We start from the raw sequence: 17,614 nt of genomic DNA, 5'->3' as shown, positions 1-17,614 counted from the left end.
TAATGAAAGGAGGAAACAACCGATTTAAACTTATTTTTACATACCACAATCCTCTGTAGGTGCGAATTCAATAACCTACGAAGAGTGGAAAAGTGGTTTGACTGGGCCTAAACTCGAACCCGGGATCTCCGGTATACTGTACCGATGCGTTAACTACTACACCACCCAGTTCGCTTCCCAGAACAGCCAACTCTCTCACCGTGAGGGTATGCCGGAGATCTCGAGTTCGAGTCCCGGTCCAGTCAAATTACTTTTTCACTCTTTGTAAGTTTTTGAATTCGAGGATTGTGATGTGCAAAAATAAGTTTAAATCGGTTGTTTCCTCCTGTCATTAATGTATGAAATCTCAACTGTCAAAAGGTGTTCTCAATATATGGACACTGGATTATCCAAGCACAGCAGCTAGGCTCTGAGTGGAGAGCACCGACTGCAGGAGTGAGAGAGTGTTTGGCTGTTCTGGGAAGTGGAATGGGTGGCGTAGTGGTTAACGCATCGGCATGGTATGCCGGAGATCCGGTTCGAGTCTCGGTCCAGTGAAATCACTTTTTCACTCTTTGTAAGTTACTCACAAGGTATATCTACATCTTTTTTAGACTACTTTTTCTAAAGATTTGAAATCACAAACAAACATTAAACATTTACTGTCCACACTTATACTCCTCCACTCACTCTGTTAAAAAGCACTAGAATCACTTAGTTACAATGATACCAAATAATAAAAAGAATGAAAGAAAGAAAAAGAAGAATAATCACAGTTTAAACTCTACAGTTACTTTCTGAATATCTCTACAGTTATAACGAAACAATTCTTATTTAAATGAAAAACAGAATAAACTTAAAATATTATCTTACTGTGATAATATATCCGCGTGATAATAAGAATCACTAAGTTTGTCCAGAAACGAGCGAGGTTCCAAAATGAATGTTGGTAAAACCACTTTGGATAAATCCATTCCTGGACGAACTTGTTTTACCAAAAACCAAATTAACGACTTGTTTTCTTCTGCCAACTCCTCTGTCTGTTCTCCCGCCTTAAAAATAGACAATTATTAGTTACAATTCCATCTACTCAATAACACATTGCAGGTAACTGAATTTAAACATATACAATCACCTAATTATAGGATATCCGCTGCACATAAATATTTTTCGAAATATATACAGGGTGAGCATAAAAACAGCTCCTGATTTGAAACAGACATAACTTTAATAGAAAATGTACTATTCTGCTTAAACTTTTGCAGTTATTATATAAACTTAAAAAGTTTTTGGTGATGAGTGGAACTACAAACACGCAACATGCGCGCCATCTGTTACGCAGGAATCATCCAGACGATAATCCAGCTCCAGCCATATCTTGTGAAGCGTAACCGATGTAAAGGATTTTATAGTTGCACTGATGCGTTTCTGAAGATTATTAAGCAGGGTTGGCTGGTTTAAACCAGCTGGTCTCCCCCCCCCCCCAAAAAAAAAAGGTTTAAACCAAAAACCGAAAAATGCTTGTAAAAGTGTAAATGTGCGTAAACTCTTGATGAACATACATTTGTGGATTATCACGTTTCACTCCCATATATTATTCGTATTTTATTCAGACCTAAATTCCCCATTCATTACTACTACAAAAGCAACTTTTTTTTGTAAGTTTATGAATGTTTCTTTTGAGATTTTTTTATAATTTGTTATTATTGTTATGCAACTGCAATCAAAGAAATTCTAAATATTATTTCGTTTTAATAATGTTTACTATTGATAAGACACATCGAAATGCCATACTTTTGGGGGGAGGGGGGGAAGGGAAGAGTCATACAAACCCTATGAGACGCATTTATTGAAATCAGAAGTATCTTTGGTATCTATTTATGTATAAATGTGTCAGAGCCAAAGTGAACTCAAATAATTCGTATCTTTATTCACTTTTCTTACTGATATGCAAATTAAGTCGTCGTATTTGTTTAACTGGGACTAATAAAAGTCGTAGTGAACTAACTTGGACTAAATTAGTTCTTCTGTACTCTGCAGTATTTTGAAATTGTCCATATATAATTCTGTATAATGGTTTCACTTGTACAATTATCTTTTTGTCCTTCTGAAATGACTTGATAATTATATTAACAAGTATGTAAAGATCAGTACAACGTATTTTTATCCGAGTCCTTCGTGAGTGAGTCGGCAGACGTATCGCATTTGTGGCCAATTAGTCCCGGTTTCGAGTTCAAATGGAGGACAATTTCTATCGGATGTAAGCAGAGAAGCGGTTTGGATTCCGCTTTAAGCTTATGTGACCCCTTTCATCACAACCCGGTTGTTACATAATAACACCAAGACGAAACTAACTTATTTCTCTACATATGTGATATAAATACATAGAGCAAATTATTTAAACAAAAAAAACAAAAAAAAAAAAAAAACAGGTTTAAACCAAGAAAAAACGGTTTTTTTTTTTTCAATAAAAACCATGGTTTTTGCCAACCCTGTTATTCAGGGTTCTGAGTAGTGTAGATATATAGACAAGGTCTACCAGATCTTCAGGAACGCATTAGTGCAGCTATAAACTCCTTTACATCGGTTACGCTTCACAAGATATGGCTGGAGCTGGATTATCGCCTCGATGGTTTCCGCGTAACGGATGGTGCGCACATCGTGTGTTTGTAATTCCAATCAATGCCACCAAAAACTTATTAATTTTATATAATTACTGCGAAAGTTTGAGGAGAATACATCATTTTGTATTAAAGTTATATCCTTTCCAAATCAGGAACTGTTTTTGTGCGCATCTTGTATTTTAATCGCTTATAGATGAAACCATTTGCAAAAATCTTTTAATTATATACAAACAATAGAGAGAAATATTTTTGTGCAGCATAATAAAGGGATTGTACTGCAACATACATAAAAACATTTAATAGTACTTATAGTTGACCTGTTATTATATTATATATATAATTAATAATAGATACGATCAAAACTATAATTATGATTTATGCTCCTCAACTGAGTTGGTGATGATGATACTTAATATCTTAATTAATCATTTTATCTTACCCCCTTACACAATATCATGGTTATCGCAGGTGGGACTTACTATTCAAAACACTACTCGGCACTGAATCCGAGGCACTGTATTCCTATTAGCGTTGAGACACCATTATACGAACCTACGTAATTGCTGTAATAATACTGAAAACAACAAATTTTCAAAATTTACTTCTGAGATTTCTACACAACCTATTGCCCGGTAGAAGTGAGGAATAGGCAATTAGATTTATGCTCATGTAGGTATATTTCATTTATAGTTTACTCAGAAGTAGATGTGGTAGACGAAAAGAACTCAATTATCATCAATAATGTCTACAGATACTCTCAAACTTTTTTTATCGAAACGGACTTTTCCTTTTAAAGAGGGCTTCTATCACATTCTTGCAACCATACAATTTTTATTTAAGTGTAATGAAGTATTATATTCAGTGTAATATTTAAAAAAATCATAATAACATAAAAATGACGCTAACAAAGCTACTAATGTATTGCGGGGAGATATTCTACTTTCAAGTTTCAGGTTTCAGGTTTAGGCAATATAAGAACTACGTCAAAATACAATACGTTGATAAAAATGCATGACTCCAGACTTCTTACTCTCTCTCTCTAGCGCGCACACACTTGGACTATTATTGTTTCGGTTTGGACGAACGTAAGGTAATGTCAAAGTATATGAATTCTCAGCATAAAAAAAAAGATGTAATAAGATCTTCAAATTAGATTGGATTATTGTTCGCAGACGGTCATTTTCTTACTTGCTGTTCTACTACTTTACTTACTTGTAATTCTGATTTCTGAAAATATCTTACACTTGCTGAAAATATGTTTCGGCTCACTCGGAGCCTTGTTACTAACGCTCTCACCTCTGGTGCGCGAGGTTCCTAGTTCGATTCCCGGCGGGGATCATTCATTCCGAAAGGTTTACAAGCCAGCTATCCTGAGTGAGGTTCTTCCTGTGTTTTCCCCATTCATATCAGGCAAATGCCGAAATAGTACCTAACAAATTTCTAATTTGTGAAAAAATCTGTTCTATTTATGGTATTGTGCGTGTTTGGTGGCATGTACTTGTGATAAAGCTGGAATATGAAATAATGAAATTTTTGGTATAGCGTTCTACGGTTATGGCTTATAGGCTAAAGCACAGGTAAAATAATAAGTGAATGAAATAAAAAAAAAAAAGGTGAAATGAGAATCTGGAAGTAAACGGTACAATCCCGAGAAAATTCATGAACACGATGCTGTCCACCACAAACTCACTTGGTCTGAGGTCGAATCAGGAACTCCTAGCACCAGACGTGGGCGCTCTACCAATGAGCCATTGTTCCCCCGAATTTGAAGTAATATTGTATTAAAGATGAATTCTAATATTCAAAAGTTTTCTAATATCCTTTATTAACATACCGCGGTACATTATTTGTTTAGGGGCTGCGGTGGCTCAGTGGTAGAGCGTTCACCTCTGGTGCATGGAGTCCCGGGTTCAAACCCTGCTTCCGCCAAGTGAACCTTGTGGTGGACAAACACCGTGTGCGTGAGTTTCCTCGTGGTTCTCCCGTTTCCTCCCACTTTCTTCATTCCACCATTTCATTCATTTCTCATCATCACCGTCTCCTCTAGCCTAGCCGGCATAAGCGTGAGACGTAAAACTCAAAAATTACATTTCATTATTTGTTTAACAGCAAAACTCTTTAGATAAAAAGTGCTAACATTTCTGTTATGTAGCTCTACATTACACAGTGCAGTTAATATATTCAATCTGGTAGAGACATATTGTCGGATGAAATTTTGACATAAATAATTTTTACTTAGTGCCAAAATATGGTATCTCCTAATTAATGTTACAAAATCATTTAACGTCATTTGCCCGTTGTGAACTTAGTACCATAGTTTCATAATACAGGATGTCCCACTCAAAGGAAGCCCCGGAAAATGTTGATTTCAAGAAATAATACTAATAAAAATAAATACAAGAGGAAATGACACAAAACATTTACATGTCATACCTGTGTATGAGAAATGAAATAAGGTTGTCACAAGAATTACTGGAAATGTCTCTGCCGTGTCGTGACAAAACGCTGTAACTTTGGCGGAGAAGTTTTGCGAAAATGAGCCGTAAAGTTTTCATCCGAAAATGTGATCTGTATCGTGTAGAACCAGTGTAACTAGGCAATAATGGTCAACCAATCAATTTTCACCAAATTTAATCACACAACATGCATTTACGTAACATTACATGTAACCACGTGTTTCCAAAGTCAAGATACACTGATTCTACACGATACAGATCACATTTTCGGATGAAAACTTTACGGCTCATTTTCGCAAAACTTCTCCGCCAAAGTTACAGCGTTTTGTCACGACACGGCAGGTCTATCTTGAGCGTCCAAACATAACTAAACTCGGTGTTTCTGAAGGTAGTTGCCAGAGTCTCTGATGTCGCAGTCTAGATTTTATGCCGGATGTCATCCCATAATCGCATCTTGTTGGTAATATCCGAGCGTGAGTTCCTGATCATCTGATTCACAAACTCCCAAAAATGTAAACGTAATTCTTGAAATATTTACAATAGCAAATGAATACTATCGGGACTACCTTTGAGTGGGGCAAAGTTACCATTTGCTGCGAAAAACGAATTCAAAATCTTCTAATACATCCTAAACCTGATAGTTTTAGGTAAACATTATACATTACAGGATATTTCGTGTTAATGAAGAACGATAACCGTGAAAGAATATCCCAGTATTTAAACTCTTGATAAAGTTTGGAAAAGGGAAAAGTATTTAATCTGACACTCAATAATTATATAATTTAGACCATAAAGAAAGGGCACCACCAGGGATCAGGGGTCGAATAAACATGGAAAGTGAACTAAAAGCGACAAGAGTACTGACCGTTCAAATACTCAGAGGTCTTATTTCCACTTATGAATAGCAATATAGGGTGTTTTGAAATAAACCGGACCCTGATGATTAGACTTATACAACATTTGTCAGAAAAGTTCCAGGACAATTTATTTTATTTTATTTTATTTCTGAGTTTGCAATATTAAAAAAGAACAAATGTTGTTTTTATGTTACCTGGCATGTGCTCTTACTTGACATAACCTTGGCCGTGTTTCCGCGCAAACTCACTAGGTGGCAGGGCTGTGCTTAGCAACACACTGTTCAGGTTGTTGTCGCATTAGTTAAGGTGACACAATGGATGCTGATTGTGAGCAAAGAGTAAACATTAAGTTCTGCGTTAAGCTCGGGAAAACCCCTAGTGAAACGTGGGACATGATTAAGCATGCATATCAGGCGAGGCACTGTTTTCGAGTGGCACAAAAGGTTTCGTGAAGGCAGATTCAGTGCAAGACGATCCCAGAGATGGTCGCCCGCCTACAGCACATACCGATGCAAACGTGGTGTGTAAGGCAGTTATTACAAGAAGACCGTCGTGTAACTGTGCGTACGATACCAGAAGAACTGAATTTGAATCGTGATGTGTGTCATAAGATTTTACGCGAAGCTTTAGAGAAACGAAAACTTAATACAAAAATCGTCCCTCACTTACTCAGAACAGAAAGAGGAAAGACGAAGAATTTCTGCTGAACTATTGGATAGAGCCAGACGTGATCCCACTTTTGTGTCAAAAATTGGGATGAAAGTTGGCGCTACCAGTATGACCCTCACACGAAGAGTCAAAATGCTGAATGGCGGAATCATGGATCACCAGCCTCGAAGAAAGTCAAATGACAACATTCGAGAACAAAGACAATGTTGATCGCATTCTTTGACAGTAAAAGATTGGTTCACCATGAATATGTTCCTCCAGGTCAAACAGTGAATCAAACTCTTAACATAGAAGTCTTAAAACGTTTGCGACAAGCAATTCGAAGTTGCCGCCCTAGTTTGTGGCATTCTCAGGACTGGTTCTTATTGCATGACAATGCAAGACCCGATACTGCTTTATCTGTTAACGAAAACTAAAAAAGAACAAATGTTGTTTTTATGTTACCTGGCATGTGCTCTTACTTGACATAGCCTTGGCCATGTTTCCGAGCAAACTCACTAGGTGGTAGGGCTGTGCTTAGCAACACACTGTTTAGGTTGTTGTCACATTAGTTAAGGTGACACAATGGGTGCTGATTGTAAGCAAAGAGTGAACATTAAGTTCTGCGTTAAGTTCGGGAAAACCCCTAGTGAAACGTGGGACATGATTAAGCAAGCATATGTTAACCGCCCTGGCCAGACATTCTGTTATTGCCATCCCACATCCGCCATATTCGCTCAACTCCTCACCTTGTGATTTTTTCTTGTTTCCGCGAGCGAAAAGGCGACTGAAAGGAAAGCTTCATCAAGATATCGCAGACATTCAACGGGCTGACAAATGAGCTTACAAGCATCGTAGTTGAAGATTTCCCTGCTTGCTTCCAAGACCTCCACAAACGTTGGCAATTGTGTGTATAAATAGCGAAGGGACGACTTTGATAGGAGCTAGGATCATTACTTGGTAAGTGCAATTTTCTATTGTTTTACGACCTTTGTCCTGGAACTTTTCTGACAAAAGTTGTATTTTAAACTGAGGTTATATACCACTGTTAGCATGCTGAATACTTGAAGTAGCCTTTGTTCACTATACAGTACGAAATCAGTTCCAATGCAAAAATGAAACTCGAATTAAGTTTTCAAGCTGTTTAACCCCTTCACGACCAAGGGTCATATTTGTTCCATTTCTTAAAACTGTTCTCAAATTGTACTGGATCATTTAAAATGTCTCGATTTTTGTGTGTTGAATGTTAAATATACATGAACTGTCTAAGTGCGCTTCAATGTAAATTAATACAAATATTAATTGCTATATAATAGTTTTGTAATCATCCTCTGGTTTGGTAGTGTAATTTTTACCAGCTACTTACGGATTTATGAAGTACATAAGAAACATTACTATTGACATACACGAACTTTATAATTGCTAACACTAGCCAGAAGAAAATTTTTAAAAAATCACAAGTAGAGTTTGTTATGCTTATTTGTTTTTTTAAAATATTCCCTATTGGCCATAGGGACATATGTGTTCTAGGCCATAGCTAGGTAACCATTGGAGTGAGCAACTCACGACGTCGAATACACTCAGCTTTAACTTGAACAGCTCGAAAAATAGTTTTCTCCTTTCCTACAATTCATATAGTCCTGAAGGGGTTAATATAATTTTAAGTCAAGACTCAGAGATTTAACATATCTGTCAATATTATTTCAAATGAAACATTTCAAGTTCTGCAATTCTGCAATTATAGTACAGATGTAAGAAAATTATCGCTTGTTGATGAATAATGGATGATACCATACTAGTCATTTATACTAAATAACATCATATGCCTACTTTACATTAAACAATAATGTTTAATGTCTCCATCCATATTCTAGAAAAAGTTACCGCACTTAACAATATACATCAACATCTGCAAGCACTTACATTTCATCGCTATACTTCAAACATACAACTGTTTCCTATGACACAGGAAACAAGCCAATATGCAATAAAACTTTTAATTCAGTTATGTTTAAGAAATGAAGGTAAAAGCAAGCATAGTGTTGCATTACCTCGTGCATGAACCAAACAAAAGTGTCTATACTAGAATGCCATCTAATTGGCCAAACTAAAGAAAAACGTGGCAACTATTTGTAATGACGAGCATGTGTATAAATACAAATTAAAATTTTGTTTATTTTTGATTTTTCATTTTATAAACAATATTTTAAAAGCATACAAAACTATTCTCAGTGACGAAATTCGTGCCAGAGAGAAACTGTTCAATATAACATTGTTCTTATCCAACTCGTAATAGTGAAAGAAACATTATCTTCAAACGCGTATCTGTAACGTTCACCTGAAAAACATTTATCGTGGAAATTAAGAGGTGATATGACGCCCGAGAATACTATTTATTACCAGCATCAGACTGAGACAATCGATAAAAATAATCATCCTGCAAGCCAAGGTGTTTTCACAAGGGATCTAAATTGAGATTGCACACGTACTCAAATGTGAAAAACAACAGAGACGATCTCCACTTCTTCCATATTTTGATCTCCTCCTCTCCACTCCACCCCCAAATTGCAAAATCAAATCATTATGTCACAATTTGATTTCATAGCTTTCTTATGTTGTATAGCTAACAACAATTTTAAATTCCTTTCATCTACACAAGCTTTACAAAATAAATAAATAAATAAAAATAAAAGTATTTTAAAATACCTTATAGCTTTGTAGAAAAATGTATATCCGATAGTTTTATTATTTTCTTAAGAGTCTTCATCCCGGCGGAATTAAAATACCGCTAATTTTACAGTAATTATGTGATATCTTCAAATAGATAAAAGATAATCGAAATGTGGAACAAGAGCGCCCTAGACAATATTATTTTACATGAGAAACCGTTATCACGACTCACTTATCTGATTTCGATTTCGAGCCATTTTGAAAATCGGCATTTATTTTCGCGTTTCTAAACAGCTGAAAACGGAAAGCCACTAGGTGACTTGTGATAACGGTATCTCACGCAAAATAATATTGTCTAGGGCGCTCTTGTTCCATATTTCAATTATCTTTTATCTATTTGAAGATATCACATAATTACTGTAAAATTAGCGGTATTTTAATTTCGCCGGGATGAAGACTCTTAATGAAATATATGCAGCAATGGATACATTATTAACAACACCTTTTGCCTTGAAGACGGAAAACCTTCGTATCCCACTGACTTACCAATTCTATTAACTATAACGTTGAATTTTAACAAGAGATTATTCATTACTAAGAAATCTAGTACACCTGGGTCTGCCAACAACTTTCTCATAATGAACAATATCCGGATAAAGTGGCCTACTATATTTCATAGTAGTGTCTCTGTATGTTGGATTATTATTTTAAGTTTTACGTTCCCTGATTATCCTTTGAGGGTAAGGGAAGTGATGACGATAATGAACGAAATAGTGGAACGAAGAAAGTGGGAGGTGTGGCAGAGGCAAATGGTGGCCACAATAATTGTAAATGCTTCTGAATCATTATTTCTAATAAAAGACGTGATTTTGGATTTTTTTCTTAATAGTTGTAAAAATAGCTACCGACGCCCATGTTCTGGGGTGAGGAAAAGAAAAAGTAAGATAAAAAAAATCGAGTTTTTGTCAATGTCAGTCATTATAGCATAGAAATTATGAAAATAATGAAATCTTGTATACTGTAATCTTTTCTTTTTTTTTTAAAAAAAAAAAAAGTAAAACGAAAAAAGAAAAGAATGTAACTAAGTGTGAATTGAGAGTTAAAAGCTATTTGTTTTGTGTTAGCTACTTCGTTAGCTCTGTTGCAGGAAGAAAAGGTGTATTGCTTCGGTGTGTGCTGGTACGACATCAGCTATCAATCGCATGTCAGACGAACCTTCACGGCTGCTTCGCTGTGTGGAGAAAGACAGTTGTGTTTGAGTTCTTTAACCAAGGTTGTCTTTCGCTATCCAGGAAAAGTCTTCCCTTAACAAAGTTGAGTGGTTCATTCAACAAGACAGATTGGAGTTAAGAAGGAAAAACTTTTATCTAGAAATTGACTTTATTACAAAAAATAATCTTTAATAAGGAATAGTAGTTGCTTCGTCTTGACTTACGTGACGATTCAGTTTAACAATAGTGGACTTTTAATTCAATGGGATAATTTTCCAGAGTTTGTGAAAAGAAAAGGACAATGGTATGCTGTTAAAACGGAATTTTAATCGTGCTTCAAATTAAGGATTCTGGAATTTGTAATCTTTTATGGATTATATCATCGTTGAGTTTAATTGCTTGAAGTGGAATGCAGGACTTTCGCTATTCTGTGAATGGTGCTGGTTATTGAGTACTCAGCTGAATGGACAGGGCTAGGAATTCGACCGTCGATTTCCCTTTTGTGTCAAAGCATTTCTGAATGTGTGGAAGTAGTAGCAGTAGAGAGTTTGACAATTTACCAAGGGCCAGGAAGCAGTAACAACGGTAAGTGAACGTAGATAGTACCTTTAGACCCCTCTTGTCTGCGTCAATTAACTTTTTTTTTTTTTTTTTTTTTTTTTTTTGGTTGTGAAATTTGGTTCAAATTGGTCGATTCGTTCAGATTAGTTTGCCATTTCTAAATGGCGAAATTTCTGCTTAGATTAAGAATTATATTGCGTTGCAATAAATTTTTCAATTGCTGATAGGTCTTAATTGGTTCAGAGTTTCTTTTTAGTAGAGGTTTTGAAATAATTAAAAAGAGTAATACCGATTAAATATATCTTGAACCCATTTTGAATAAGCAATCAGTGCTTTTGAATGGGAAACCGATTGATAGCTGACTCAAAGGGGAAATAAATAAATATATTAGTTAACTGAGAACTGACAGTTCAGTAACAATTTTCTTGAATCTTGTAAGAGTAGAAAAATTACGTTTGAGAAAATAAAATTAAAAATAAGTTATTGGAAGGCAATTTTGTAATTTGAGGAAGTAATATTTGTGTAAGAATTCCTACAAGAATCAGCAGTTTTGTTGAAGTCAAGACTAAATTTCTACGTAAAATTTCACCAAAAAAAAAAAAAATGTTGTTTAGAACTATAGATCAATTGTTAAATGGAGACTTTATTTAGGAATTATTCTCTTTAAACTTGAATGTTATTTAAATTGTTGAAAATCCTTGTTTGTAGAATATTAAAATCGTTTAAATAATTGTCTCTTTAATATTAAAAATTGTAATAAATTGTTAAATCGATTTAACCTGATTTTAATTGAGTTGAGCCATTTTCAAGTATTCTAGTATAACTAATAATCAGAAGGTCTGAAGAAAAATTATCACAAATCTATTTCAGGTATTTAAAGTAGTGACCATATTTTATGATAAGCGGTGTTGCTCGTTATATTTCTTTTTTTAGCCTTGTGAAGCAACCCTCCATATTCGATTTGCTTTTGGAGGCATGTTACGATTATAGATTCTTTGGCTATTTCCATTTTGCAATCGGAACAGGAGTGGATGCGTTACAGAGGAAACGGGAGAACCACGAGAAAACCCCCCACACAAAGACACACTTTTTGCGAGCTGGGGTGAGATCAGGGACCCTAGACACAAAAGCTAAACGCCTACTCTAAAACTGGTTCTACCGTGGTCTCGTTAGCGCTTCTGATACCGTCTTAGCTTTCCTTTTAATTTATGTTTATTAATCCAACAAGGTAAGACGACTGGGAAGCTACTTGAAATGAAAGATAGTGAACTCCAATGTCCAAATGACGGAAATAATAAAGTGCTTGGAACAGATACGCAGACCACATATCATCCAGTTAAACATACGCTTTCCGGTCAGACATAATGCTCTGTAGGCTCTGAAACGACTGCTTTAATGCTTGCCAAAAACTTATATTTCATAATATGCTTGCCAAAATTATATAAACAATACTAACCCATAATTTATACATGGATTACTGGAAGTATCTTGAAATGTACACAACGTGATAAACAGTACTATACAAAGTACCAAAATGTGCATGCGCAGAACTCTTTTACAGTAAGTGCTATATGGCGTGCAGTATATCACAGGATAGTGGCAAAATAGTATGGACTTGAGTGTTGGTTCGAGACTTTCATGTGTCACTTTTAATGAGAAAGTTAGAAATAATTATCTTTCACAAGTGTTCTTTCATCCGTTAGAGCCGATGTAAGTACATGAAAACAGTTAAACAATGCTTTTATAAAATGCGCTTAAAAGAGAAAAGTTTTTGGTGGGATACAATGAACAAACTGACATTAGGACTAAAAGTGGGCGCGATTTAATATTTTCCCCATTAAAACTTCAGTTCTCAACATTATCCAGGACGTCCAATGCTTTGAATCTTAAGTTCCATTTCTCCACAAACGTTTTACTGCATTGCTTTTAAAATCTTTTTGCTGTTGTAATTTCATTTTTATATAACCTACCATACCAACGAAATTTTAAATAGATCCTCACGTACTCTTTTAAATTGGTCTTATTATCTTCTTTCGATTCACGCTTTCACTTATCCTCTTCGCTGTTCACGGCTTTTTATTTATTTATTTAAATCGAATCATCAATAGATAATCAGTATAAAATTAGCAACTTAGGCGCCCGGATTAGCGCCTAGGCTGAGTAGGCTAGAGCCTATGGCGGCATACGGCATAGGGGTAGTATATTTGAGTCTCTCTCCCACCTTTGTATTAAGAATTTTCCATATGAGTGTTTCTTCTTTACTTTTAAAATTTATCTATATTACAAGTTTGCAAAACTTTTTCTACATTACAAGTTATAATATGATTTTCCCTTTTCGAGATCAAAATACAGGATCTTTATAAAATAATTATGGGATTCTAAACACTTGTCATTCGTCTTGTGTGTTACACTAATACATTTTTCTTTTTGCAGGCTGTGAAGAAACTCGTGAAATTTGTTCTGTAGAAAAGTGAGGTGGTTGCATCATCAGGTTTCACCTCCACTTGACTTTAACTCAAATTTTTGGTGTTGCGTTGTCGGCTGGGCAGTGCAGTTGTGAATTCAGTTAAGAAACTACAGTGCGTTATTTGATTAACTGAAACTAAATCAGTGATTACTGTGCAACATTAACTTTCGTCGCAAGTACGGGAGATCCCTACCAACAAGTAAGAGTATTCCTAAGTGGCTGAAACAATTTAAAGAAATAGGAAAAGTCTTGAAAGGACTGGCGGTTTCATGCAACTATGGACCAACTGTTTCCTAGCATATGAATCGGCACACGAGGACCAGCTGTTTGGCCTCGTTGTAGCCCCGACTTGATGCCTTTGGATCTTTTCCCTTGAAGATCTGGGGTATGGTCAGAAAAGTGAAGATTAAAATCACCTTAAACAGTGAATAACGAATACAATCGCATCTATCCCCAGAGTTTGTTAATCTGGCCCTGCAACTACAGCAGCCATCTTTAAAACGGAAACGCAGGCAAAAATCACACGGGGAACTTGCATATTGTTATGTGAGGGCAAGCTAGAATCCTCAAATTCGTTTTCCAACAATGCTATATTGTTAGTATAGTGAGGGCACAAGGGAACCGTTTGCTGAACTGGCAACGTTGGTTTTCCATTTTACATAGGGTGCTTTACCAGTGTAGAGCCCAAATGGCTGGTGCGATTGAATAAAAACGTCATTTTAGATTGAAAACTACCTATTCTCAACAACTTTCCTTTCTTTGCATTTTTTTTTTTTTTTTCGTATCTTTAATAGTGACGGAGTTAACATATGGTCCCGGACTTTCGATACACCCGGTGTAATCAGCTCTAGTAACAATTTAACAACATTTTTTTTAAAAAAATCATTTTATTATCTATGAAGTATTCCATACAAATAGCTTAAACTAGACCTCATAAATTGAACTAACTTTTCTCAACTTCGATTGATTTTGATTCACTACGTATTTTGATTATTAGAAAGCTATGTAATGAAACTGTACATTACGTTTGATCTTTTGATATAAACGTGAGGGCAGAGAGATTGTGAAGCTATTGCTTTTATTCTACTTCATTTACTTGATAAAGAGACGGGCCACATAAGACCTTAAACCGTATGTTGTGAGTAATGTTCAAAGTGCAAAGTTAATTTCATTTTCAATTTCACTGAAGTATTATCTAAAGGAGTGTGCAATACTAAGGAAGCATTCAATACTAGCCAAACTATTTGAAAGCAAATACTAATTAGAGAGAAAGCCAACTAAAATACTAAAGCAAGAATAAGTATGTAAGAAAATATCCAAAGACAGTTAGGAACAAACCGACATTTGTTCAACTATCTTTTGAGCGAAGTAAAAAAAAAAGTAAATTCCAAGAGTATTATGTTCTTACCCTTTCCTCTACCTGAAGAAGACCATGTTTGGAGAAAATAAATGAAAACAGTATCATTGACATGAAATCTGACTGTTAGTCAAGAAAGAAAGAAAGGAAAACCTTGATCGAGAACCTAGCCTTTGAAAAATGCATGCAGCATGCACTTGATTCTACAAAATCATCACAACCGAGAGGTCATTGGAGAAGAGAAAGATTATTTTATGAAAAAAAAATATTACGAGTTAAATCCCAGCTATACACAATAACTCTCAGATTATATGTTAATACCTGTTAGTTGTTCATAAGCTTCCTGTAAGTATACATCTTAAAGAAGTATTCAAAATGTATCAAATAAATATGAATAAACTGGAAGGTCTTTATATTTAATAAAAAGTAACATGACACGAATGGAAATATGCGGCTTTATGTTGTGTGTTTACTGAAAGGGGGGATAATTGCGAACATATAATTGAATAAAATGTAATATCTAGCACTACTGCATTGTAGATTTACAATATCCGGGAATTTGTACATATTAGACACTACAATGAATTCGTCATAACCTTTTTGACTTCATGGCAGTTTGGCACGGTGCAAAACTGCCAAAAACTGCTCGTATTTATCTTCATACGCATACTGGTTAATCAATTAACACTGTACAGTCATGTTTAAAAATATTGCAATCTCAATGCGAAAAGCAAAAAACCTAATACTCACCGCAAAAGATATATAGCAGAATTTCTTCTACATGTACCAGGTAGCGCTCTGAGAAGAAGCTTCTTCCATCTTAGGGCTGTCCATCTTTCATCTTCGACTCAAAAAAGAATTTTAAAATCACGAAGGAAGGGTGAAAAAATTATTAAAAGGTTAAGATATGTAGAAAAGAAATCTCATATGTTTAGTGTTCGACAGAAGATTTGTTTTCTGCATATCTTAACCTTTTAACCGTTTTCTTCACCCTTCCTTCATGTTTTTAAATCCTTTTTGAGTCTTTAACAGGCCGAAGATGGAAGAAGCTTCTTCTCAAAGCTACCTGGTACATATAGAAGACATTCTGCTATATATCTTTTGCGGTGAGTATTAGCTTTTTGCTTTTCACATTAAATATCATCACCGCTCGCAATACTGTGATATTGCAATCTCAACTTAACACAATTCAATGATGTTATTATAACCTGTCAAAATCTTTCCTGCAAAGTGAAATTATATTTTTATACCTGAAAGCTATGGTAAAACTTTTTTTTTTTTAAAAAAAAGGAAAATAATCGCGGTATTTTATTAACATTACTGTACAATAACACATAAAAGCTGATGATTACCATCTCACTCACTCATCACAACCACTATTTCTCTATTTATGTCTGCTACTCATATATTTGTTGAACATGTTTCATTTCAGTGTTTTGTAGTATTAATTCAACAGTAGAAGGTATTGTTCCTTAATTTAGTGTAAATTAGATCCAAAAGGTTTTGCTAATTATTAAAAACTTGCATTTACAATGTTCAAACCAATTGAAAGACCTTTTTTTTTCTTTCAAACTTTTCTACTCGAACTTGCATATCCTGCCACGTATGGTTACAAGAAAGACCTTAAAGCAGCAAACTTTGTACTAAATAATGCTAAAAGACATTTCCTTCACAGGATACTATCTTCGCATCTTATTCTATCATTCATAAGCTTAACGTTCTTCTTTATCTTCTTTCGCAATAGGGTCAATGCCATTATGATACCAAGTACCTAGATATTTGTTGAGTACACTGTATATGTAGCTTTAAGTATGTACTCATCACTAAGAACAAGACCGTACCTAAAAAGAACCAGAACTCCTGACGGGCTTTCGGTTCACTAATGTACAGTCACTCCGGCCACTTTCACTGCATTTATTCTGAGACTGAACTACGCAATTTCTCGACGATTCTTAATCAGTATTAAAAGTTCAATACATTCAGTGACAATCGAAACAGGAACCACAAGGACACGTGCGCTACCTATTCGGTTACACCGGGAACTCAATACTTTCTGATCAGACACTTTCACTCACTCCTATTTTAGTACTGTTTAATCAATAATAAGTGTTGACTTATTTCCCTTTTAAACTCTCCAATACCTCTCTTGATTACTTCCCATTTTATTACAAAAAGCAGAAAACAGCAGGCTGTTAACAGAACGGACTTTAATAAAGTTGGCAATTTTTACTGCTTAGTCAAGAAAGGTTTTCGTTTTGGAGGGCATACGGCGTATAACTAGTCTAGTTTATTAATACGAATGAATGTGTTGGACTAGATACTGCTTGCATTTTAACAGAAGTACTTGATGCTGAGATGTGTTTTGCATATATATAACCTACGTAATGTACATTACAAACATCCCAGGTGCGAACAACAAGATAAAATGAAGTTTAATAAAATAACATGTCCCGCGGACTCCCATTTAATCTCTCGCGGCGCTACGGGGGTCCGCGGACCAGAGATTAGGAAACACTGGTCTATACAGTTTAATATGGTATCCATGTGAGTATATAATTTTCGACGTTTATCTAATAATTACATTACTTGAATTAAGAGGTAGTGAATTCGGGTGAAAGAAGTCAGAACCAGCGGAATGAGAACCGCATATCACCCAACTAACACGCAGCCTGGCCAACCAGCGTCGTTTGCACGTTTAGTGCCATACCCCACACACTCCAATTATAATCTCTTATCACTCTTGCAATTTGCACTCCCTTAATTTAACACACGTTGAAAAGACAA

The 17,614-nt window shown here is 35.3% G+C and overlaps 1 protein-coding gene across 2 annotated transcripts in view; it reads right to left on the bottom strand.

Annotated features, from left to right (window-relative positions):
• Positions 1 to 17,614, bottom strand: part of Orp8 (Oxysterol-binding protein-related protein 8) — a 108,080-nt gene that overhangs the window by 41,755 nt on the left and 48,711 nt on the right. For both annotated transcript variants that reach the window (XM_081752573.1, XM_081752574.1), the window contains one exon: positions 853 to 1,031. In XM_081752573.1, coding sequence (XP_081608699.1) covers positions 853 to 1,031 — 179 coding nt within the window. The remainder of the gene's footprint in view (positions 1 to 852; positions 1,032 to 17,614) is intronic.

This window comes from Thermobia domestica, chromosome 3, assembly GCF_964235325.1.
Source record: "Thermobia domestica chromosome 3, izTheDome1.hap1.1, whole genome shotgun sequence".
Classification (NCBI taxonomy): domain Eukaryota; kingdom Metazoa; phylum Arthropoda; class Insecta; order Zygentoma; family Lepismatidae; genus Thermobia; species Thermobia domestica.
The sequence above is the reverse complement of the archived record's forward strand: the minus strand, read 5'-3'. Positions and strand labels throughout refer to the sequence as shown.